At 38.8% G+C, this 26271-nt stretch overlaps 2 protein-coding genes across 3 annotated transcripts in view; one reads left to right on the top strand and one right to left on the bottom strand.

Annotated features, from left to right (window-relative positions):
• Positions 1-53: 53 nt before the first annotated feature.
• Positions 54-21214, top strand: DPH5 (diphthamide biosynthesis 5). Its single transcript, XM_048067003.2, has 7 exons — positions 54-266; positions 2514-2638; positions 5696-5804; positions 16575-16695; positions 18785-18824; positions 19904-20007; positions 20966-21214. The coding sequence occupies exons 1-7, from the start codon at positions 132-134 to the stop codon at positions 21187-21189; spliced, it is 858 nt and encodes a 285-aa protein (XP_047922960.2). The 5' UTR covers positions 54-131; the 3' UTR covers positions 21190-21214.
• A 799-nt stretch (positions 21215-22013) lies between these two features.
• SLC30A7 (solute carrier family 30 member 7) overlaps positions 22014-26271 on the bottom strand; it is a 30158-nt gene continuing 25900 nt past the window's right edge. Inside the window, exon 11 of one of the 2 annotated variants that reach the window (XM_048066992.2) lies at positions 22014-26107. In XM_048066992.2, coding sequence (XP_047922949.1) covers positions 26060-26107 — 48 coding nt within the window. In that variant the 3' untranslated portion in view covers positions 22014-26059. The remainder of the gene's footprint in view (positions 26108-26271) is intronic. The other variant, XM_048066993.2, reaches the window with a different exon arrangement.

Below are 26271 nucleotides of genomic sequence, written 5' to 3'. Positions count from 1 at the left end.
GTGGGCCTCGGGGCCTTGTCGCTGAGGCCGGGCAGGGCGGGCGGGCGGTGACAGGAGCGGCCGGTCCCGGCTCACGGCCGTTTCCCTCCCGCGGCAGGCGACGCTGCCGGGCCTGACCTCCCCCCCCCATCATGCTGTACCTCATCGGGCTGGGCCTGGGGGACGCCGAGGACATCACGGTGAAGGGGCTGGAGGCGGTGCGGCGGTGCCGCAGGGTGTACCTGGAGGCCTACACGTCCGTCCTGCCCGCGGGGCGGGAGGCGCTGGTAGGTCGGCACGGGGGCAGCGGGCTGGGGCCGGGGGCTGCACGGCCCGCGGGGGGAATCGGCCCCTGCCCGTGAGGGGAGCGGAAATAAAGGTTTCCTCCTTGCGAGTGCTGTTGGCGTTTGGGGGCTAGTTTTCACCTCTCTGACAGCCTGAGGAGGTCTGGGAATATCAGAGAACTTGATGAGAAAAATGTCCGATTTAAAAATAAAATCCACAGACATACTAACAAAAAAAGTACATTTCGGAGTTTTGAGCCTCTCTCGCCGCCCAAGGCGTTACGATGCCTGCTGGCATAGTTTGAGTGGCCCAGGTCTCCCTGCTGCTATGTGCACCAAGTGCCTCATCCTCGCGGGTCTTCCAGAACGTGTACACAGGTCGGTCAGAGGTGGGCTGTTGGGCAGCATGCAGATAATTTTTATTTTTTTAACTAAATACGCTGTGTATTTAGTTTTAGTTTAGTTTTGCTCCCGAAAGCAGTCATAAAAATATACACGCTAGAACTCATGTCCTCACTGGTCATAGGAAGATAACACTTAACGTTGAAATAATACAAAAAACAGGACTAGCTTGCCTGTAGGGTAGGTGTCTTATCTCCAGATAAGCTGTGGAGTACAGGGCAGAGAGCGCTGTGGTTTGACCCAGCAGGCAGCTCTGCACCACACAGCAGCTCGGTACCCCCCACCCCCCAGTGGGACGGGGGAGAGAATTGGCAGAAAGTAAAAGCTCTTGGGTTGAAATTAGAGACAGTTTAATGGGACAGAAAAGGAAGAGAAATAAGAATGATGATAATAGTAATAATATTAGAATGTACAAAGCAAGTGATGCACGATGCAGTTGCTCACCACCTGCTGACCAATGCCTATCCCATCCCCAAGCAATGCCCCCTCCCACCCCAGCCAGCCACCCCGTATCATGGTTTAGCATGACACCACACGGTATGGGACATCCCTTTGGCCAGTCTGGGTGAGCTGCCTTGCTTCTGTCCCCTCCCAGCTCCTCGTGCACCCCCAGCCTCCCAGCTGGCAGGGCTGTAAGAGAAACTGAAAAGTCCTTGACTTAGTGTAAGCACTGCTCTGCAACAACTAAAACGTCAGTGTGTTATCAATGTTATTCTCATCCTAAATCCAAAACACAGCACCATACTAGCTACTAGGAAGAAAATTAACTCTGTCCTAGCCAAAACGTGGACACAGTAAAATGTTTCAGAACCATAACTGACTTGGTAGTTTTATGTACATAGAATCATAAAGGTTGGAAAACACCCCCCAGATCATCATGTCCAACCATCCCCCTACCACCAATATCACCCATTAAACCATGCTGCCCAAATTTGCTCAGTACTACTCAGAATAAAAACACCCTTTCTGGTCTGTGCCCCTGGCAAAAAAAAAAAAAAAATCTAATCATGTAAAGAGCATGTGAAATGAGTGGTGAAACTTACGGAGCCAGATATGTTCAGGATGGTCAGACAACATGTTTCTAGACTTCAGTACTAGGTTGGAGGCTGAACTAGATGATCTTGGAGCTCTTTTCCAACCTGAATGATTCTATGATTCTTTTTGTATTCTGATTCTATGAAGCTTTATTACACATGTGAGGTTGATTCTGGAAATAAAGGCATTTAAAACATACAAAGAGTCCCAACGATTAGTGGGCTGCTGAAGAAAAATGAAGGACAGAATCAAATACAAATTTACCCATATATGAGGTAAATTATTTCTTACAGAGGACTGAAAATGAAGGATTAATACGAAGTTATTCCTTAGATGTGGTTAGTTGCAATGTACAAAAGAAAAATAAAAGCTATAAAACTAGGCTATAGTATAGCTAGTGTCATATTTGTGTCTGGTTTTGTGTCAGTATTATAAGTATCCTGAGCAGTTAGGCTTTGACTCGGGAGAGGAGATGCCTTAAAACAGGATGACTGGTTGAATTACTATGCCTAGAGTCCGCCTGGGTAGCTGCAGTATGTGGGTGTGAATGAGCTATTCTTGGAGCCAAGTCAGTATTGAAATAATATGTTTGAAAGTAATTCTTGTCAACTCGTGAGCTGCCTAATGGGAAGCCCATGCGTTCTCGCAAGGGGAGGCAGGGTTCTCTGAAGACGTGGGTCAAACAGCTGGGGATGATAGTCAAGTTCTCCTTTCCAGTGCCCATTGTCCATGTTTCTAAGCAAGCATACTAAGAGAGATGAAAACACTCCCACTTGTCTTATTTTGGTGTTTCTTATTAATTTCAACTTCTAGGAAAAGTTTTATGGAAAAGAATTGATTTTGGCTGACCGAGAAATGGTGGAACAAGAAGCAGATAGCATTTTAAAAGACGCTGATGTTTGCGATGTCGCTTTTCTTGTTGTTGGTGATCCCTTTGGGTAAGATGAAGCAACATTTTAGTTATTGCTCAAGCTTGATCACTTTCTTCTTCCAAAAGGAAGGGGCTATCCTCCGTAGCTCTAATTCTTCATGAAGAAGCTGATTTTCAGACCAGAAGCACTTTTTATGTCTGTGTATATTTTTATTGCATACAAAATATACACGCAGTTGTCCACATTTCTGCCTTGGAGTTTCCTCACCCAGGAAACGTGGACCCTCTGGGATACATAGGTGTTTCCTTCAGCAGTCACAATCTTCATGCTAGCTTTTATAGAAAATATTTTGTTCCAGGTTTTATCTGCTAACAGAAAAGATTCTAGAATGTCACATAGAAAAGAAATGTGCTATGTTTTGAGAAAATGTTCTTTTACTTGTGATTAGCATTTATAAACTGCAGCTTTAATTCTTAGCTGTTTTAGAAAGAATACTGACTTGATTGTACAGCACTTAGGCTTTGATATATGCTAGTCTTTAAAATCAGTTAAGTCATTAAAAATGTCTTCTCAGTTTTGTTTATTAAGCCTTTTGTTTCCACTTCTAATTCCTGCTGAAAGGTACAGTCTTTTTCTATTACCAGAAGGATCTCCCTTCTGTCTTATCAGTCAGGCATCATCAATCTGTAACGTCAAGCCACACAGAAGAGCTTTTAGTCTCCAGCTGGTGATTCAAGATTTATTTTTTTTCGCAGTGCTACAGGGCAGAAGAAAAAAAGTCAAATCACTGAGCACCCTATGAGTGAAAAAATAGTTTATGGAAAAGAAGAGCAGTGTACACACCTGTCAAAAGCAGATAAGTTATGTAAACACAGGTTGAAGGGAATTGGCAAGAGAATATTATATTAAACTAGTTCTTAGGGGCAGATGATGCTGTATTTCAGAAATATTCATTGTACTTCTAGTGCATATTAACATTAAAATTAGGATTCATGTAGAGTGTAGAGCCACATTACCTGTACCCTTGTGCTATGATCCAGGGACTGATATAAGTGCACAACATAAACCCTCTACATCTATTGAATTATAATTGCTACTTGTAAGCAGCATCTCAGTCTGCCTCAAGTATCAGTAATTTCAGTGATGAAATATTGCAGTTCTAATCAGCTATAACATACTACATCACTGTAGAAAACTACCCTTTTTTAGAATGAGTTGCTACTGTCTAAGTGTTTGTGTTCTTAGTTCTTTGTATTGCAGTTAGAACTACTCCTCTGCCTATGTAGAGCCCTGAGTATTTAGGGCTTTCAGAGGTTTCTTGGAAAGAGTACTGAATGTTTCCATCCTAAGAGAAGCCCCATGAGAGTTCGATAGAAGCTGTGTGACTGCAGCTGATCTTAGAGTGTCAAGTATGCTTGCCAGCAGGAAGAGTACTTGGCAGTCTTAGGAACCCTCAGGTATAAGTGGTTAATGGTGAAGGTGATGAAACAAGTTGTGCCCATTTTAAAGTTCTCATTAGTGCTCACTGCAAGTGTTTCCTCTGCAGACATAGATAAAACCATGGACGTGCTAGCAGGAGTCTGACAATTTTAGTATTGTATTGGAAAGCCCACCTTCATCTAGCCTGTGTTAATATTTGTATTATTAGTACCCACAAAAAGTCTTAAACTCAGTATCAGTGACAGAAAATACACCAGTATAGCCTTGGGCGCAAAGGGCTGAATCCATCAAGCTTTTGCGCGTATTAGCTGAGTGCTCGTGAGGGCACTTCTGCTTTTAGCTACAGTCATTACGGACAGATCTACTGGGAGAAAAATCTGGCGGGAGCAAATTTTAGTGAATAAAGCCAGCTGATCCCTTGGTCATTTGATTTCCTAAATTGAGATTCCTCTATTCATTTTTCCTTCAGTGAAATTGATTTTTATTTTTTTTAATGACTCATTCTACATCCTTAACAGCTGCTGCCACATTTGTGTTCCTGTCTGAAGCACCTGATCTGCTGCTATTGGTGCTAGTCAGACATGAAGTGTGGAAATTATCACACTGATAATGGGGGAAATTCTGTTAGAGCAACCAAACCAGGCCAGGGTGAAAGCAGTTTTCCTATTTAATTATTCTGATCAGCATATGCAATTTCTTTCTTTGGAATGGCCAGAAACGCATGGTACATCTTTGGGATGAGATGGCTAAAGTCACTGTTTAAATTTAGGCAGGGGTAGGTGCATTTTCCTATTTCACATGGAAAATGGAGTGCCGAGCATGTACGTAAACACATGGGCAAGCAAAACATTTAAAAATTGTCGCAGTTCAAAAATAAGATTAGCTGGATCTATATTTACTTACCATCTTAGAAGGACTTTAGTCCTAATCTTATTATTTGTGAGCCCAGTGATTCTTGCTCCAGTCACTGTAAGGAGTTTTTTTTTTTTTTTAACATTATGCACCTAAGAGCCAAATTTAGCTCAGTTCTAAACTTAACTTGATTTTTCTTAGTTACTTCAGAATAAACTTGACCACTCAAGCCTAGGCATTGTTAGTTTGAGTCACTTAGCGTACATGTTCATAAAAGTACATTTAGTGTAAGGGTGTTTTTTCCAAGTACCGAACGCAGTTAGTTCACCTCAGTCTGTTCCAAGTTCTTGTTTGAGAGAGTTGCTTTCCTAGCATTTCCTAGATGAGAGGAGGTCTGCCTGTGCAGTGAGTAAGGAAATGCTGGCGTTTTGCTGAAGCCTATGCCAAACAGAGCTGAATTTCACAGCTCAACAGATGTCCAGCAGGCACCTGCAGAAGACAAAGGACAAATGGAACTTTCCTTTTCATGTAGTTGCCAAAGCTGCTTTAAAAAGGAACAATTGTGCTAGTGTTAGAGTTTTAATGATGCCAGAAAGAATGGTAGCACACTGAGGCTTTTGGTATTTTCAGCTGGGGAAGGCAGCGTGTGGAAACCTTATTGGGGTTTTTACTTTCCTGTAACAATTAGTCAAGTTGTTGTTGCCCTTTTGGCACCTATGCATTTCCCTATTTGTGAAGGGTTTAATTTTACTTTCAAAGCAAACTATAACGACAGTAATACTTGGTCACTGTATCTTTTCAATCTTTAATCCCTTTCCCTTCTTTTCACAGGGCCACGACACACAGTGATTTAGTACTACGTGCAGTAAACTTGGGAATTCCGTACAGGGTCATTCACAATGCTTCAATAATGAATGCAGTAGGATGCTGTGGTTTACAGGTAACATTTTTGTATACATGGTATTCCACAAGTGCTAAACATAGAATTAGTGAGCTCCTCTATTGCTGTAAGCAGTGCATGTTGCAATCCGAAGTCTGAAGATCTGTAGCAATTGTACAGTTCTGCTGGCAGAATTTGTTAACACTTCCTTTTCAGCATGCTACATGTCAGCAAAAGTCCCTTTTGATGAGCCCATGTGTAAATTAATAGTAGTACTTTTGTTCTCCGTTCTCTAACTTCCCTCTGCCTCAAAAAGCTTTGGTATTTATTTTATAGATAATGCTTTGCTCATATTGGCTTCCATGCATTACTGATGGTCACCTGATAAGTTTATTCTTAAATCAGGTTGTTAAACCCATTGTGGAGTATGCTGGTCTTGTAATAAAAGGAATGTATGCACAAGCCTATGTGCCCGGCTTGGATTGTAACTAACTCCAAAATCTTATATATGATGCATTCCTTCTCTCCCAGGTTGACCAGCCTTCACTTCCTGTCCATCTGCTGAGAGAGAAGGGATTTGCCTAGCCAAGGAGACAGTTTTTTGTGCTTCTTGCATAGCTAGAAAAGGTCTACTGTCCCCCAAGAAATATTTCACTATTTCTTTTTACATGCATACAGGTCCTTTACTTACTTTTCCTGCATGAGGAATGCTATGTCAGAGTATGTTTCATTACTGATCACGTACAGATTAGTTGAAGCATCCCTCTTTTGTTTTCGTTCATTTCTTTAATGTGGAATCTGCCCTCCCAGGGTTCAGAATGGTTCCCTGTGTCTGCGACACTCAAAACAAAGGTCCCACTTTACCAAGACTATAAGAAAGCACAGGAATATGTGTGCTACAGGGAACAGTTGAGCATTTGAATAAGTTTTCATCATTGCAGGAGGAAGCATTCCTTCCTAGCTTAACAGAACGAACACCATTTTTTGTTTCAGTAAACTGGTGTCTTCAGATTCACACTGGCAAACTTCAATAGCCATATTCCTGTGCTGCCCAACAGCAGAAAATCTATTGCAATAAACTGGGTGTTATATCTGGCTGTGATCACCTCTGAATGGTTTAGAAACATGAGAACCCTGTCTCGTCTGACAGCTTAGCAACGCTGCATTGACACCTATTCTGAGATCATGCTCATATTAAAGGGAATGCAGGATAGGATTGTCACATTCTTTATAATTCTTCCTGTGGGCACTTTCTAAGTGACACCTGCCTATTGCTATAAGACTCAGGCAACATTATCTTTTAGGAAGGAAATAGGTTCCTTGATGTCTAAAATCTATGTCTGTAGCAGACAGATGGCAGCTATCGCATGACTGCACTTAACTGGGGCAGATAACACAAGAGTTGAGGCTAGGGCTCACTCTTTCCCCTATTGGCTTAACAGTGGTACAAAGTTTGCTTCTGCAGTTGAACTGTTGACAGGTAGTTTTTGCTACCCACTACCTTTCTACTCTTCTTTTTTTGCTCATTAGGAAAGAAGATGCAAGGCTCATACTCCCCAAAAGTACAGATGACTAAATTTTCTGAAAGTTTGCTTCCTCCGTAACTCCAGTCAGGCATAGGAATGAAGACTATAGAGCTTCTAGGTTAATTGGGAAAAAAAAAAAAGAAAAAACTAACTGGGAATATATTACAGTTGTATGTTTTTTCACGTATACAGAGTTTTGGAGATTAGCTTACTATTTCCTTATCCCATACTAAAAGGAACAGAGCACGAAGGAAATGTGATGTTATTCATTCTGGCAATAGTCTTCTTTTCCGTTCTGGCTTGGGAGGGACTGCCTTCTCATAAGTCAACATTCCTGTTGTTGTAAAAGGCATTTTAGGAAATAGTGATCATATTGTGTTACCGGACAGGACTATAACCAGCTATACATTTAACTCTTCATTGTACGTCAAAGGCATAAACAGCAAGTGAGGGGTATCTTACAAAAAAAAAAAAAACATACAAAAAACAACTGGTGGTTTAATTCGAGTTGTGGTGGAAGTTTATAATTTCTTTCAACAGTCTTTACTTCTTTATGTTCATGGTGATCTCCTGCCATCAATTTACTTTTGGGGTTAGTGTGTTTCAACTTGTAATGTTGCTGTCAAGTATAACAGGGATTCCTCTTTTGCCTCACCACAGAAAAGGCTTGGCTTTTTTTCTTGTTTTAATCTGATTGTGATACAAAACCTCTTTCTTTCTTTCTAGAGAAAAACAGGAAACACCTTTATATGCTGTTCTGAAAGCCATGTGCATAGTGAGCTGTAACTGCTGATTAGGCCTTAGTAAAACGCAGCTACAGCCCAGTGTGTTCACAAAAGAACATGTTGCTTGTCACCAGTGATGTTTCTATGTAGCCAACAACATTCTGGCAGTTGTGCAGTCTTCCTGTACAATAGAGTTACTGAAGTAACTTAACTAAAGTAAGCTTTGTGATTCTGTATATCAGAAGTATTGTGCAGCAATCTCTGCATATATGTAAACATTATCTATGAATTTTTGATACGTTCAGAGCATTAGTGGTGTTTTTTCCACAAAGAGCATAAATATATTTCTTGCCAACTTGTGAAGGGTGAATGTATTTTTTTCTAAAAAAAACAAAAAAACAAAACCAACCAACCAAACAAACAAACAAAAAAAAACCTGCCTTACCCATTTAACTAACAGTTAGTGGAGCTGTATTGAAGGCTGTACAGGCTAGGATTTTATTTTTATAAATAATTGAGATTTTTAGTTTTGAAAATTAAACTTTCCAGACTTCTGGGATGATCTCAGAGATTGATACTTCAAGAGCTATAGCTCTTGAAACCAGGGGACTAATACTTAAGTCAGTATCAGTCAGAGTATTAGATTGGGCATAAGGTTCTGTATCTTGCTGTGACTCCCCTTTTACACTGTTCTTGCTGTGCTTCATTGTCTCTTTTTTTCGAGTCTAAAGAACATCCTTTCCTTCTAAAACAAAACAGAAGGTGAAGTGGGGAAAGAAACAAGGAAAAGTGCCTCTTTGTGAATGCCTCTTAGCATGTTCTGTGAAGGTTCACCTCTCTTGCCTGGAATTTGACATGCAAGTACGTTGATCACTGACTCCTGTTATAGTGGAGAATGAACACCAGAGAAGAGAGTCACGCAGTTGACTACGTACGCTGCCGGGGGAGTCAAAGAGGTGGGACAGAAGTCTTCAAGGGAAGGCTGAAATTCTCAGAGGGCACTTCTGCTAGGTGGCAACTAATGGGGCATGTCAGCTGTCCTTGTCAACGGCTGCACCATAGTTCTGTAACTTTTAAAGCTTAGTATTTTAGGTTAACAGGCTTACCTCTTATTTACCACTGCTCAGCTGCCCAGTAGTCATCTTGATGCTGCCTCAGCCCTATCTGACGAGGATTCAGCATTGCAAGTTGAGAACAAAGAGAAGAGTCTAACCTGACTTCCATGGCTTTATCTATACCCACACTCAGTTTTTAGAATAAGTGTTGACTGGTAAGGCTTTTAGCCCTAGAATAAAGAGACAGATCTATTCAAAAAACAAAACAACAACAACAAAATTCTAATTTATACCTTTTTCCTTCCTTCCTAATCTGTATGACATCTGGATGAGTTTGAGAGGGTCACTGACTAGAATGGCCAGAATGGAGCTCACAGGATAAAATTCATTCTGACCCAGTTCTGATAGGTGTAAGTTTGAGGAGGCAGTATGGATGGTCAAGCACATGAGGAAAATGCATCATTCTGAACTGGGACGCATGTGAAGGGGTGATGCAGCTTGAAATGGCTTGAAATAATGGTGTTACTATTAAAAAAAAAAACAACAAACAAACACAAAGAACTAAGGTGCAGAGCTGGAAGCAAGCCATGGGGATGAGACAGAAGACTAAGGTAAGGAGTTAGAAGAAAAGTACAGGAAAAGAAAAGACAAAAGAAGGAAGAGAGGATTTTCCAAGAGATATGCTTGAAAATAGCTAGAATATAGAATATGGTGAGCAGGTTCTAGCTTCAGCAAACATACCAATTAGTTAATCCTGCTAGTTAGCTGAAATGGCATATAGCCTTCGTACTGCCCAAAATCTCTGCCCGACTGGAAAGCAGATTATTATCCTGCTCGTATTATCAAAACACAGTGAATGATCTGGACTGCCTCAAGATCTTTAAGTGATGTGTTCTTAATTTAACCTTAGCAATAAATAATAGTTTTATTTTTACACCTTTAAGGTCTTTGTGGAAGGAAGGAGTTACACCTCTTTCATTTGTAGAAAGAACACCATTGTATTTTCCAGGCTTTCAGTTACCATCTTTATATTTGGTTCCATTTATTGCTTCGTTTTAATAAAGAGGTGTAGATCCAGAGGAAGAGCCACTCATTTCTGGGAGAATTGTGCTGCTAGTTTTGTAAGCATTTATTTTATATTTTGGTGGGATAGTTAGTTAAAAACATGTCATAGCAAAGACCTGCCTTTCTTTTGAGACATACCCACTTTCCACCTGAATAGCTTCGGAACAAACATCTGCATGTCGCCTTGTCTCCTTCAGTGACTCATCTTCATGATATTTTTTGTTTGCAGTCCACTTAGTCCTTGTAACACAATTACAGCTGCAAAGTAGTTTTGCCTTTTAGCTACTAGCTGTTCATTTAAACACAAAAGCAGTGCTTGCTGTGTTATCTTTGAGTCTTTGCTAAATAGGTGAGTAAACTTTCTGTGTCAAATAGACGAGTATTACTTATAGATAGGGAGGCTGAACGATGCTGTCATAACTTGCCGTGGTCATAGTCAAATAGAAAACCTGTAGTAGTTGCGGGAGCGGAACCTGAGTTCCACCTCCACCCTCTCTGTGCATCTTAACCTTTCAAAAATACTCTTTGCTCTAATAGGAGGGGCTCTATGCAAATTTTTTTTTTATTCACTGACAGTTAAAATAAACTGTTTTCTACCACTAGTTGTTTTTGCCTCTGACTACCTGCCTCTGAGCCTTTTACAAGTTGGCATTTGCTTCTCAAACCAACTAAATGGTAAATCAATGTTAGTTACACTAGCTTATTACTCATATTTGCTGTGCAACTTTGTGCCATTTGTCACCAGGAAATACAGCCCAGAAACATCCATTTACTCCCAACAGACTTTTGTCTCCATTTAGTTGTCTTAGTCTCAGATGAGTAACCAAAGTGAGTAGGGTGGGAAGGTTTGATATCGCTGGGAAGAGCCTAACAAGCTTACCAAAGATAAAGGGATGTTACCTTGGAGGGAAGATGCTGTCCTGTTCGGGTTTGCTTGAAGTTTTGAAGTCTTTTGATAGTTGAATTTTGTTCTTCTTATAGAGCAGCTATTTCTTAGGCACTGATATAGGAGACAGCTAAGAGGAAAAACGTGTTCTTCCCTTTATCTGCTTTTATGTGATTAGTCTCAGCTGCCTTCTGAAGACTGCAATCGTTTGGAGTGGGCTTCCATCAGCCAAACATATTTTTCTTCACAGTTCCCTTGCTGGCATGTACTAAGGGGACTGGAGGTTCTTGGGGCAGCCAAGCCAATCTGTGGGCCTGCGGTAGCACAAGGAGTTGCAGCTCTATGTGTGTTAACTGTAAAAAGCATTCTACTTCACATGAACCTTCTCATGTGATGGATTCAAAGTTGTTAAAAGTCCACGGTACTAAATAAGATGGCATAAACAGCCAGGCCTAGGCCTGTGGTTGTTTAATATGACCAATAGCAAACAAAAATGAAGCTTGTCTGATTCCTGCTACCTCTTTGTTGACGATTGTCCTTCCTAGGCTGTTCTCTGGCAGCAGTATATGATGCATAGCACAGTAAGAACCTTTTAATATGGTGTGTATGGTATGGAGGGTTGTTAACCGCTTGTGGAGGATAAAGGGAAAAAGTCTGACTTCTTGTTAGGCTCCTTTTTTTGAGGATGAATATTACCTGGCATCACATCAAAACTCTTATGACAAGGGTAAACAAAATGTGCCTTAGATTTGCAGTGTAAATTCAATGGGTTTTATCAAGAAGCCACCTGGGATGATGCAAGATGCTATACAGTCTCCAGATTCCACTGGGGAATAGTCTCTGGATGTCTGTCAGCAGGACGTGATCAGGCTGTGTAGTATATTCATTTGCAGAACAGTCCTGTCCTGTGAAAACTATCTGCAGTGTAACATCTGAGTATCCTCACAGTCCTATGGGACTGGTGGGGATTTGTGTGGGTTACATTTATGCTGAAAAATGTAATGACAAGACTCCCTTTTACCTTCCTCCCCTGTCATGTTTCCACTTCTGAAGCTGACGTTTTAGGAGAGGAGGTAGGCTGTTAAGTGAAGAATTGCTTTATCATCATTGCAGCTGATACAGCAGTAATTCTGGGAGAGATTCTGTAAAAATAAATGTCTGCATTTTGAAATGTTTACTTCGTGGTTTCTCTGCAGCTGTTGTCCTACTGCCCTTTAGCATCATCTTGCATTGTCTCTCCTGCTTGCTTTAGTACACTTTAGAGGCGATAGGGGATCTTCCTTTTTTAATTTCCCTATTTAGTCTCAGCTTGTTCCTTCTTTTCATGCTCTGTATTTTTGTGGTGATTATTGACATCAGTATTTTTAGTGAGGTCTGTCGATCTGGACAGCTTCAAGTTGCTGATGTCATTCAGACTGGTCATTATTGAAGTTGCTCGTTAGTTTCATTGAAATTCTAGTTGCAGGCAGACTATCCAAGCTGAGATCATGGTACAGCACTTTTTCTTCCAGTTTATTCTGTGAAACAAATCACAATTTGCAATCAATTCTGCTTATACAAACAAATTAAGTAAGAAATACTGTTAATAGAAGGGTTAGAAGTACTAATAGAAAGCAGACAGGCACTTCAGTCCCAAAAGTTGTCTGATATTCTTTTGTATTATGTGTGTAAACAAAATAGAAAGTTATAGCTTGTTCTGAGCTGATGCAAATGTGAATTGAAGAACAGCTTTCTTCAGTATTTTGTGAGAGGCAGAAAACTCAGCAGACAGAACCTTGCCTGGGAGTAGAGAGTTCTGGCTTCCCTTCCTGACCTTAGCTGGCTGCATTGCAAAAGTTAAGCACACAAAGCTTTGCTTAAGCCAATTACTGCTTGGGCAGGGGGAGGGGTATTTCCAAAGACAGGTCTTTCAAAATGAGCTTTTGAAATTCTTCTGTGAAGATTTTGAGCATTAGGGAGAAGGTAAAAACACATCAGTTTCCAAGTTTAGAGCACCAAGTGTCTGTCCAGCCAGTTCACTGAGCCCCTTAGAAATTCTGGCACTTCTGTGCTTGAGCAGAATGTGGGCACTGTAACAAATCTGATGATTTGTGCAGATGAGATGCTGGAAATGTTTTAGCATGTACAGAAGAAATGCTGCCCACTCCTAAACCCCAGCTGTTTGATGTCGAGTGCAGCACGCAGAAGACTGCTGTGAAACTTCATTTGCTGTTGCCCATCTTTAAAGTTGTGCCAGCAACCATGCAACACGATTGTTTCACAGAAAATACAACACAGAGCTGTTTGTTGTCATATTAAACTTCCTAACAATCCGAAAGCATGATAATAATCCTTAGCTGTGTTATAGTACACGTGGGCTGACAAATGTGTGTCACAGTTGTTTTCCAGTGACAAACCTGCTACCTGGAAGTTTGGGCCACTATTCTGAATCTTCTGTGGTTTGTGGAAAGGATCATTTTTAATGTCAGTGGGTTCTGGCTCTAGTGCCCAGTCACCTGCTGCGTCTCTGGCTGAGATCTGTAACTGCTGAGTCCTTAGGATAACGGTGGGCTTTTGGGTATTTACTGCTCTCTCTGTAGCAAGGCTTTTCTTTGAAGTCCAAGACTTTGTGCTAGATTTCCAGAGGTAAGAATTAGCATGCAGCACAAAAAGCTGTATTAGGAACTAATTGACTCTGCATAGGTACATGGATAGAAAGTTAAAAGTTTATGTTCTGATACAATTATGTGTTGCTTCTTTAAAGTAATGCAGGCTTGCTCTAATGGAAGAACAGTACCTCTGTCTGCATAAGTTTTACATGTCTGCAGAGATCAAATGGTAGATGAGAAAGAAATTTTTGTGTCTATATAATTGCTTGTATGGTAATTGGTTACAAGTGGTCAAACGCAATAGGAGTATCCATTTATTGCTTCAATTCCACAGCGTTCATAGATTGTATACCAAAAAGTTTCCAAAGTAGTATTTTCTCCTCTTTAAACTTAAGAAATATGAATGAATTAGTGCTAGGAAATCTATTATTTAAAAGCTTATTTCATACAAAGGTGTAAGTTGCAAAGTCACTTATATGCGGTTAATGAAATATGCCCCATTCCATCCCGTTTCTGTAGAAGCTACTTCAGTGCTGTCCAGGTGCTGAGAAGCTGTATAGATTTTTGAAACTACGAATATGTGAAGATATTCTGAAGTTGTTTCTACTGAACAGATGAGCCACTTTGAACAAAAGTGTTTCAATATTTCTTTGACAGACTTCAGTTTTAATGCAAAATGCATTAAACAAGGGCATTCAGCGAATCTGACAGTGGTAATGCTTATACAAAAAGGATAATTTGCTTTTTGTTGATAAAGATGATGGAGAGTCCTTGTAATGATCAGTGGAAAAGAATATCTAAGAAAAATAACAATCAGAACAAATGTTCTAGGGCATAAAAGCTTATATCCAACTTGTTTTTAATATCTGACAGAGTAGTTTGAAAGATCTGATTCCCAATAAAATACTTGTCATCTATCCATTTCTGCACGTCCTTTTTTTTTTTTTTTTGCAAAAAGGCAGAGGTGGAAGATTCTCTCCTTCAGGGCATCAAAATGCCAAAGGGATTAATTGAGGCTACTTTCTGTGCTGAAGGAGGGCTGCTGCTTTTTGGAAAATGACTGCAGTGGCTTTCAGATGGCAGACAGCAAGCTGGCTTGCTAGGCTGGTACTGCGTGTTTCGCAGTTGTTGATGGCTGAAGGTATACTGCCACCTCCTCAATGAGATTTAAAGTTAACTTTAAGCCTTTACGTTTCAGCTTTAAGCTTTTTACGTTTTTAATCTTTAAGTTTAGCTTTTCTGTCTTCCCAGGTGCTCTAAGAGTGAAGAGGAGAAACTCCTTTTTCCAATAGTTTTGCTTCACATTTGGTACAAAATGGAGAGAGCTTTAGCCACATAGGCAAAAAAAGGTACAAAATGGAGAGAGCTTTAGCCACATAGGCAAAACATAGCTTGTTTTTTTTTTTTTTTCCTTATTTTCTTCCTCTAGAATACAGCCTTGAAATAGTTCAAAAGGTACACCAGGAACAATACATTTGGTTCAACCTATATTTAGTTTACTGGAAGAACCTTTAGGTTGTGAAATATGCACTGTGTGTTCTCGTTCTTGTGCTAGAATGAAATATTTAAAAGAGGAAATGTAAATGTTTTTAGTAATCTTCCAGGAATCTTTGAATAAAGGCTGTACGTATCAGCATGAATAGTTAAAATTTGAGCTCTTAGTCCCTTGGAAGCAAACAACTTTCTGCTTTGATTCAAATTCTGCTTTGCTAGATAGAGTAAGGGAGGTAAAACCACAACCTAATGCCACAGTAGAATAAGTATGTATAGGGGAATCCCCAGATGGCACAAAGCTGCCAGAGCTACTTACATGTAGGGTCCTTTTTTCTGCTAACAGCGTACACGGTGCCTCCCATAGTGGGCTGGAAAAAGCTGCTCTGCCTTGCAGGTTTAAACAGAAAGTGGGGAGGACAGTCTGTATGATGACGGTATCTCTGGTAGGCTTGAGGAGACAGAACGTTGGCAAGCTGTAAAATCCATCTTGGTTGGCCCCATTCCAGAGCTGAATTGACCAAAATTGATGCATGCTTTTGCCCATTTTCAAGTTGGTTACAAAAACTTTCAAGCCAAATTCTGCTTTAGGTTACATCTAATTTTCAGTTTTGCATCACTGGAGATGACTGGCAAGAATATTGCTTCAAATGTCTTCACCAAGATTAGGGACGAATAAAGGCAGTGAGCACGTTTGAAATCTGCTGGCAATGATGTTCTTACCGTATGTGCATATAAACAATTTTGCACCTCTGCTTTAGGTGCAATCTGTCTCTGTCTTCAGATCTTCATATCAACTATCTCTTTAGACTGTAATTGCTTTTGCATGGCACAGCTTCTGTCTGTAGGAAAGTGCTGTTTTAATATAAATCCTACCGTGTCAGTAGAATCAAAGCTTATGAAAACATTGCAAGTATTACAGCTTTACCAGAAGTTGCCTACCTTAACCAGAATAAGAAATAATAAATAAGAGTTTTGGTGCTAATCTTACAAACTTTTGCCTTTAAGAGGAATTTGCCTTCAGAATTAAGTAACAAAGAATAGAAGGTAGATTGAAAGTTACTGTACATTGGAAAGGGAAATGCTGAGATAGGTAAAAATGTTACGGGTAGCTTATTAATCAGTCTTTAACATGCTTTACTGTTTGGAGAGTAAAAGAGCAACACACCTATGTTACAAAGAAGAAAAAACAGTTCACTAATTACAGATTTTCTTAGAAAGGAGGGAATGAAAAGGAATGCACTAGAACTAATCAAGAGATAAAGAAGAGTGAGAGATTTTGTTTAATGCAATGTTTTGTTGTGTATTTATGAGAGACCAAACAAGTGTCTCATAGGAGTACTCTGAAAACTATTAAACTTCTTCACTATGCTCAGGACTTCACAGTGTTGCCAGTTTGTTGTTTTTATAGTTTTTTTGTGTGCTATACTACTAATAGTATTTTTTGAATTGACTGTGGATGTGTGTCATTGGATATGTTTTTTGTTTTTACAGTTGTACAATTTTGGAGAGACGGTTTCTATAGTTTTCTGGACAGATACATGGAAGCCAGAAAGTTTTTTTGACAAGATCAAGAAGAACAGGCAGAATGGAATGCACACACTATGCTTACTTGGTAAGCAGCAGCTATCCTGGTACCTTAGCTATCATCATCGCCAGGGTCCAGATACAATAGTGAAAGGCATGAGATGAAGTCTGTGATTAAACAGAGGTTAGATAACACACATCTTTAAAAATATACCAAAATTGGAACTCCAGTGTATGTGTACTTAGAATCAGTTCAGCCGCTGTTCATGCTACACTGCCCATGAATTTCTTAATTCCTCTTTAGAAAATCTGTAAGAAATTATACCTTTGTAGAAGTCAGACAGGAGCAGGAGGCCTCTATTTGCTATAAAGATCAATGTGATTTTAACCTAGATCTAGCTCAGGATCCAGGTCAGATTGCAGTGGCTAGCAGCTGTCTTTTATTGACTTAATTAGGTTAGAGCTCAACACATTTGACTTTCAGGGAGGTGAGTGGTACATTTAACCACATTTCTATTTCGTGAGGTGATACTCCCTTTCCTAATTATCTCACCTGGTGGTGTTTTGGCAAAAGGTGATTGTCATCTGAGAAGCTTCAGTATTGTAAAAATTATTGCTGACACAGGTCTGATACAGTACTGCTCCTTGCTGAGCACTATCCTTAGGCTCTCCCATGGTGCTGTCTGATCTTTATCCCACCCAACAATCCTAGGCTGAAAGCCATTTTCTGGGTAACTTTACTAGTCCAGGTAAATCCTTAAAGATTATGGAATTACCAGTGTATAAACTGTATGGAACTTACATATTTGTATATATGCATACTTTTCTGTATCATCTTTCAGACACAGGTGGGAACTCTCAGTACTAAATACATTAATATTTTAAGTAAAAACAAATTCTGTGGTAACTGGAGGAATCCTGAGCAGGAAACAATTTAAATGTGTAAGCATCACTGCACATCAAACTTTCCAATGCCTTGAAAGTTGTTTGTTTTCAAACTTGGCTATATACCAGAATTCTGTTAATTGTTTTAAAGAAGGATGACTTCAAAAGTGTTTGAAACAAGGATTATTCCAACTATAATACATTAAAACTAAGTATTCTTTAGATTTTTGTATATAATCAATTCTACGTACTCCCTTTTTGTGTTTCATTTCTTTACGTGGTAGTAGGAGAGGAAAAATTTGGAAATAGTAAACTCGAATCTTATGCTTCAAGGACAATCGTAGTACCCACCTCTCATTGTAGCTCACAGCTGACAACTACTAATTCCTAAGCTAATCGGTCCCTTAATACAATTTGGTTGTTCTGGTCTATTTATTGATTGCTTATCCAACAAGATTAGATTACCACGTAAACAAATAATGATATAAAAAGATCAGTGCTGATACACTTCTGATTTCAAAGCAACTTCATTGACATAAAAGCAATTTGGTAAACTATGCACTAATAATCTTGGAGATTTGCATTTTAAACCACACTCTTCAGAGTTACCTTGGTTTAAGGGTTGATCATGAACTTAAGCAGTACTTTTAAAATGTATCCAGTTTTCACTAATATTTTTCAGGCATTTGAATACAGATAACATTTGATGGTCTCTTGGAGAGATTGTGGTCAACTGGAGTTTCACAAAATGCAGATGTTCAATCTTACCTGACCTCCTTCCCTGCCAGTCCCCTCCCCCCTTTTTCCCATAAGAGAAGATTGTCTAAATTTTGATTGGGACAGGACGGAAGTGCTAACGAAAGTAGGTTCCTGCATGGTAGTGATGTAATCACTGTCCATCAGTTGTACAGTTTTACCTTCTGTGACCACAACGTATTCATAATTTAAGAGTAGTCCCAATACCTTGGTGTGCTTAAACATGCTAGCATTTAGTTTATCCTATGGAAAATATGCCTGCCATTTTTATACTTAGTAATTTTTATTCATCTCAGCTACTTTGAAATTTGTGAAACTTCCACTATCTTTAGGTAAAATCACACGCATGAAATCACATTACTTTCTTTATAGTTAACATGAAACAGTGTAAGCCGTATTCCATTTTCCTGTAATAGCTAAAATGTTGCTATAAAGTTTATAGAATTTTCTAATTAAACTAAGCTTTACCTACACAGAAAGCTTACTTGGAAGTTTGTAGGGAATCTGTGTTTTATGTTACTGTTCTTTTTCTACAGATATTAAAGTGAAGGAGCAGTCTGTGGAGAATCTAATGAAGTGAGTCACAATTTTGAAAATATATAGAAACATACAGTGTATTTACCAAGTATTTTTTGTATAAGAAAAAAAGTTTCTTTACCTAAAGTTTAATACTGAACTTGCCTGTCTTCTGTTGTACTTCTGAGTGGCCATGGTCTTTTGTTTCTTACAAGGAGTAGATTTTTTTTTCTGTTCATTACAACAGGACCTGGCTTTACTTAGAGTAATTGAATGAATCTGCAGCAGAGCATAATCTTAGTTCCTCTGAGAAGCATTAGGTCAGAATGGGGTAAGCTTTCTGCTTGACGGGTCAGGTGGTTTTTTTTACTGCTGTTCTGTTCCATCCTGAAATAGGTTAATAGCATAAACAGTGTTCTGAATTCATTCTTCCTTACGTTGTCTGGAAACAGTGTGAAGTACTGAATACATACCACTGTTTTTTAACAGTTAAATAAGCAAAATACAGAAAATGCTCGTGTGCATTTAACTATATCCAAAAAACACTCATCAAACTCTCATCATCTCTGTGCAATCTGTATGTTTTGACAATGGGGAATAAAAATAGTTACTTTATGCACATGCTGTAACTCTGGTCTAAATTAACATTTGTGAAATCTTACAGTATCATTGAGGTTTGTTTATTCTGGAATTTCAAAATAAAATCTGTTTGATTGAACCCACAGTTGGCAAAGAAAGAAGCATTTCATTTAAGAATATATTGCTAGTCTGTAATAATCTGTCTACAGGGCATTTGACAGGAAAACAGTAGTTTGCCCTTGAGTTTAAGCCTAATGCATCTTTCAGGAGCAATTTCAAAACCTGCATATTGCTTCCAACAGCTGAATTTGCTTTTAGGATTCAAACAATCTGCCAGCTGGAGGCCCTGCAGTTTCACAGGTGTGGTGAGAGCACAAGAGACTTGTGTTCTGTCTTCCTTAAAAATTCCATTCTTGTCTAGAAGGCCCAGCCTGACAGCCTGGCCTGTTTAAGTTCAATTTGCTAGGTCATAGATTTCATTTGAAATAAACTGTAAGAATGCTGTAAACCATAATGGAATTGTTTATATGTTAAATTACTCTACTTTTCTGTCCTGGCAGAGGAAGGAAGATTTATGAGCCACCGCGCTACATGAGCGTGAACCAAGCTGCAGAACAGCTTCTCGCCATTATTCAAAATAGGAGACTCCAAGGAGAAGAACCAGGTACTATTAGTGCAGTGTTTTTATCTGCTACTCCTCTTCTCAATTCACACTTAGTGATGAGTCCCTGAATCTACTACTTCCTTCCTCATTGTCTTAGCATTCTCTCGATCTGTAGTGGAATTGGGCTTTTAATCCTAATCATTAGATGAATTTGGCAGAGCTTGAACACAGTGTAGTTCACTGAGCACAGATGAACGTGCACCAGTGGCTCCTGGAGATTTAGTCAAAGCCTCAGTTTGGTAGCCCTGTACTGTTTCTGGCTGTCTTTAACAGTGAGCTCTTTGATCAATTCTAGTTGCAGGAGGCTGATTCCAGGCATTTTAGATCAGTCAAGCCTCAAAAATCTCAGCTATGTTCTTTTTAAACTGGTCACACTATGCTGTACATGAATACCAGTATGAATCTAGTTACCCCAAAGATGCAGGACTGTGGTTTTGACTTTGAGTTCTTAACACTAGTCAAGAGCAGACTATGAAAGATGTTTATCAAGACCAGAGGTGAAATCAGAGCAGCTATGAAGATAACTCCCTTGTGTCAGATGAATTTCTATTTTTTTTTGTCTCTACTCCTTTTAAAAGTTTATTTCTGAAATATTTTTAAGATGAAAAGGAAACAATCCTTTCATTTATCCATTATGGAGAATTAATCAGAAGCAGCAGTCTACTCTTAAGTGAACACAATTCCTGAATTAATTTTATTTACTGCTACTGCCTTCCCACTCTTGCTTATGAACAGCTCTAGGATACAGCTTTTTATTTTCTTTGAAAAACAGGCTTAATTTTAGGCTACTCCAATGATTAAATGGAGGTGTAAGAGCGGGGATAAGATTTGAGCATTCCAAGTACTTTTTCCTCTATAATCTGGCTATCACTCAGTAAATTAACCTTTTTATGTGACAGTTTGAACTTGGTCTCTGAAAAAGTTTTGAGAATCATTTCTTAAATATTCTTTCTTACAGAAATTACTGAAAACACAATTTGTGTTGGACTTGCACGTGTGGGTGCTCAAGATCAGAAGATTGCTTCAGGCACGCTATATCAGATGTCCACAGTGGAACTAGGTGGTCCATTACATTCCATGATTGTTACAGGCACTATGCATCCCCTGGAATTAGAAATGCTTAATCTTTTTTCTGTAGATAGTTCCAAGATTCAAAATAATGCATTTCAAAGGAACACTTAAATAAAAATAGCCATTTTTTATTTGATCTCTACTTTCCTGACAGCATATGGTCATTTCTCTGAATATTTAAAGCTTCGATTAAATGCATTTAGATGGTAATTAGCTACAGAAGATAACACTGTACGAACATGGACCTGCTTTAACGTAAGACTACAAACTGCAAGATACACCTGCTAGTATCAGTTTTTATCAAGTCAAGACATCTTCAGAAGCCTCTAAAACCTTAAGAATGCTTTACTTTGTCTAGTTCGGTTCATCAACATCTACATCCATCTTAGGTTGATCACAGGGACAAGGGGTGCAAGTACAAAACTGAAGAGCTATACCAGATGTCTACGTGGCATCCCTTTTTCTGTAAAAACAATTAAGTCTATTACAACAATGCATGCAAATGCATTTTAGATGTCTAGATTTTGCTTTTCAACTATCTAGAAACTTAGCAGTTTTCTCATCAATAGAAATGATAGCATGCATAACCCTATTAGGTCTGTATTCATCTTTACACTTGGAAGAATGAATACAGATGAGAATGTTCTTTCTGTCTAAACAAAGAAAGCAAGAACTCACCTGCAGGACAGCTGGTGAAACAGGGAGAGGCTGCACAATTTATTTTGGAATGCTGCAAATTGAAATAGATCTGGATTTCTCCATACATTAATGCTAGCACTGAAGTGCTGGATTCAAACTGCAACAACCACAGCTGAGTTCATATCAGTTCTCAGAAAACAGACTGCAAGAATCCTATTCAGCGTCAGCTATTGGTGGTTACTATTTCAACTAGTCATACATACTGTGAAAAGACAACAAAGCAGACCTGTATGCAATTTTTTTTTTAAACTGAAGATTTATTGGAAAGAAATTTGATCCCATATCTTCTCAGTAATATAGGACATTTAACATTTTATATAGACTGTATTCAAGTAGAAAAGATTACATTAAAAATTTCTAATATTGCACTTGGGACAAGTCATGGCTAAGCTACTACATTAGCATTCCGGAACAAAATCATATACAGTCTTCAGAATCTCAGTGAGCTGCCTTGTGTTATTAAGATTTCTTTACTTTTTTTTTTTTTGGTATTGTACGATTCAATTTAAGCTCACTGCTAAGAATAATTATTGTAATTGAAAGTTAAAGGCAAGCAATATGCTGTATGCAAGCAGTATGTTTTATACTACCAGGAATGATTTTGGCAATTTCTTCATTCACATTATTTCACACTTCAGCCAAAATACTGAAGTGATTCATTTAACTGTTGTACAAGATCCTAGCATACACATGAACAACTTTAATGCACAAGGGGAATGAAATACACAACTCCTTTTACACGATTTCTGCCAAATTACCACATAGGCAGGAACCTTTTGTGGCTCACTGAAACAGACAAGTAGATTAGCCACTATCTGCACATATTGAAGCATGTAGTCTTCACATGCCTGAGACGAGTACCATAACTGGTACCTTTTCACATTATAGAAGTCTCTGGCCAATGAAGTCCCAACATAGATAGTCACTACAACGAAGCCGGAATGGGGGAGAAATCCAAAAGAGAATCCCAAGAAGTCAGGGATAGGAATTTTGGTAGAAGTGTAAAGGATGAATTAACTACTGAATCAGGATAAGGGATCTGAGAAATGAGTTACTAAAAAAAAAAAATCCCCTTTACTTACTTTCATAAACGCATGCAGAAGGTATGGGATAGTCAAGAATCAGCAAGTGGCAGTCTGTGCCGGCTGCTGGGGAAAGCAGGACAGGGCTAACTAGTAACTAAAGCTGTTCTGATCTGACATTTAAAAGATTGTTAAGATCTGTTACATGAGTATTGATTAAGGTTTGAATCTTATAGAAGCATCAAGGTTTTAGCAACTGAAGTTTGGACTTGGAATGGGACAAAAACCATGAACTCCACAATTTGATTGCCGTTAAGTATTTAAAGGATGGAAAATTGCAGTTCAGGAGCAGCTTCTCTCACCTTCTATCTTGTTTATATTCCCAAAATAGGTTCACTGACCAACAGTTAGAGATAACCTTTCCTTCCTCTACCTTTAAACCAAGTTTCACTACATTAAAAAAAAAATGTTTAATGACAAAGGTCTATTCTATTAGTAGCAGCAGTTTCAATTTCTATGTAAAAATAGTGTCACCAACTCCTACTAATGATGAGAAACTACAGAAACATCAAGTCATCCTTAATAATGAAGAAGGTGCTATTTTGATTAGAAGTCTCAGACTTGTACATATGCTTCCAACGGTAAGGTAAGTCCTCATAAGCAAAAAAATGTCAAAAATGACTAAAATCAATATTGTGTAATTTTTAACCAGCTTATAGGCTTTTGCACTCAATTTCCTATATTGAAAAATTTTGTAGCCATACGTCTTAGAAAAACCCACCCAACTGCCATTTGGGCAGATTCTCAGTTGGAAACGAGTTGTAGCCGTTGTCTTTTCATTAAGACAACTAAAACAGTGGCCAAACCCAACAACTTGGGCAGCAATACAGTATTTCAGAAATACTCAGTCCCAAAAATATGCTCTATAAAAATGTTTTAAACCAAATTCTGCTCTTGAATCATGGCAATTATAATGAATTTGGATGGTGTTTGCCTTTAAAATGATTTTAGTTGATAGCCTCTAGCCTCAGATAGTAACTAACTACAACATCAAGAAATTATGCCATCAAGCAAACAACAGCAGTCTATAGGCAACACCACAAAAAATGAGGTCTCTCAGACCTGTGATCACAACCGTCTTTTAATTAGCTGTTTTGTGGCCATATAGGCAAGTGATATATTAAACCAAAATACTCAAATTTGCTCAACAGATTATTGCACACTACCCTGCCACATATAACTTTCAGCTGCCACCGTCCACCAGGACCTCCACGCTTGGCAGAGCATCTCCAAGGTGAATGGGGAACAAGCCTGACTGAGGTGCCAGGCAGGAGGCCAGAGGAGATGGATGTGGAACGGTGCAGCTGGTTGAATGGGCGACTGCACCTGCATCCCCAGAACTGAATACGATTGGAAACTAGCAATATGGATAAAGAAGGATCTGGAGACTGGGAGGGACTAAGAAGTAGTATATGGCTTTTTACTGCTCTTTTTCTTTACACTCGACATTCAGTTGCAAGTACAGAAGTACAACCCCAAGCTTTCTACAAAATCAATGTTTCTGTGTTTCAGCAGGAGAATTCAGGTACTAACCATCAGTTTGGCAAGTAACAGTGTTGTCACATAAATAGTACCTGAATTTTGATCTCTTTAAGAGCAACAGAATGAGTGCAAGAAACTTCATCTCTATTGTGAATTCAGAAACAGTGGCAAGCAAACCATTTATGCAAATGAACCTTCATTACTTTCCCCAGTGCCTAGCGCTTGCTACAAAGCCAGTGCTATCGGCTTCAGAGGGCCTTGATTTCAGTCTTACTCCGTATCAGGTGCCAGAAAAAATACGTAAAATCCATACCAGTCAGTAGTGGCTATGATTTATCAGACAAATATCTGTCTTCTTACTCCACAACGTTCTATTTGTAAAATGTCCTCTTATAAAATCTTCCATTACTAAGTTAACTACTACAGCATAGTGGAATTACCATCTGTAATACCAAGAATAGCAGATTGTCACTGAAAACAACACTCAGATCTGAGAGCGTAAAATGATTATAAATGCTACAAAATGTGACCACTAACAATTTTTTTTCCCAAATGAAAAACATACAAGGCTACAGTGAGATAGTTAAAAACATCTGACTTGTCAACCTGGAAAAGCATAATCCTAAATAGCACGAACAGTGGTCTTTATTTCCATTTCAGGTGTAACAACCAGGAACATATTTTTAGTATTTGGAAAGGCAAAAGTTATCTCACCACTCGCTTTAATAAAAATTACTACAAGCTATTAAAATTAAGGAAATTTAGACTTTCACAAACTTAGGCATTTATTTTTTTTGCCCCATAATTTAGAAAATAAAAAGCTTCCTGCATGGCTTCCATCACCATCATCTTCCCTCAGCTGCCTGTTGTTTTAGTGACTATGAACATGCATAGCATTATGTAACATCTCATTACTCTCAACAGTATGAAGAGACTAAGACTTGGAATTTAATCTAAATCTTGACTAAAATAATTTCCACAAGATATGTGCAACAAAATACATATCCAGCTTGTTCGGTAAGAAAGTCTCTTCACAAAGGCTTTGTCTTTTACCTTTAGAATTTTTTCCTGTTTGTTAAGATGCAAGAATAAGGGAATTCTAACATCTACAGTTATGTAAGTACACTAAAGCGCCACACACATCACTAGTAAATAATCAGACTGCATACGAGATATATTTGTAAAAGTAATAAAACCCTTTGATGCTTCATATTTATGCTGGCAAATACCTCTCGTGATATAAAAGGCACTTTGAAAACCCAATATGGTTTGGTTCATTAAGTTTGCAAAGTACAAACAATTGTACAAACATACAATTATATTGAAGCATGTCAGCCATTGTGACATTACGTACAAAACAAGTTTCCAATTTTTGATAACACTGGTTTTATGGGAATGAGCAGTGGTTTCAGCAGCTTTTCTGAAGACATTGCAGGGTTTCCAGTACCACCATTTTAGTTTCATATTGGAACAAACGTAGTAAGTAAAAAACCATCAAAAACTTACAAGTTTAGGGGCCACAAAAAGACAAGACCCAAAGTCCATAACATTCATTCAGTATTTACTCCTTAGAAATAACTCCATCCATAGCCCAAAGACAGAAATCTATTCAGTCAATTCCAGACCAGTTGTGGAGGCAGGCTCTGTCTTGATAAGTGTGTTGTTTTATACCATTACAGTACAGAAAACTTTGGTCCAACAGCAGTTTCAGAAACTCACTACATGGCTGCAACATCAATCTGTACATAAAGCTGTCTTACGCCTGCCTATGGAAAAGAGAAGGAGAGATTAAAAACCACAAAACTCTAACGCCAAGACAATTTGAATAATGGTCCCAAACAAGAGTCCGCACCAGTAAGCTGTCCTATAAAAAGCCTCAGTATCTTCATTTTCTATAATGCATTCAGCAAATCGTTTACTGAGATACATG

Source organism: Anser cygnoides, chromosome 8, assembly GCF_040182565.1.
Source record: "Anser cygnoides isolate HZ-2024a breed goose chromosome 8, Taihu_goose_T2T_genome, whole genome shotgun sequence".
Lineage (NCBI taxonomy): Eukaryota > Metazoa > Chordata > Aves > Anseriformes > Anatidae > Anser > Anser cygnoides.
Note: the sequence above shows the minus strand (reverse complement) of the source record. Positions and strands in the feature narration are given on the sequence as shown.

Coding starts and splice junctions, on each gene's coding strand:
- DPH5 (XM_048067003.2), top strand. CDS start 132: ATGCTGTACCTCATCGGGCTGGGCCTGGGGGACGCCGAGGACATCACG. Junction 267..2,513: donor CCGCGGGGCGGGAGGCGCTG/GTAGGTCGGCAC, acceptor TTCAACTTCTAG/GAAAAGTTTTATGGAAAAGA. Junction 20,008..20,965: donor ACTCCAAGGAGAAGAACCAG/GTACTATTAGTG, acceptor TCTTTCTTACAG/AAATTACTGAAAACACAATT.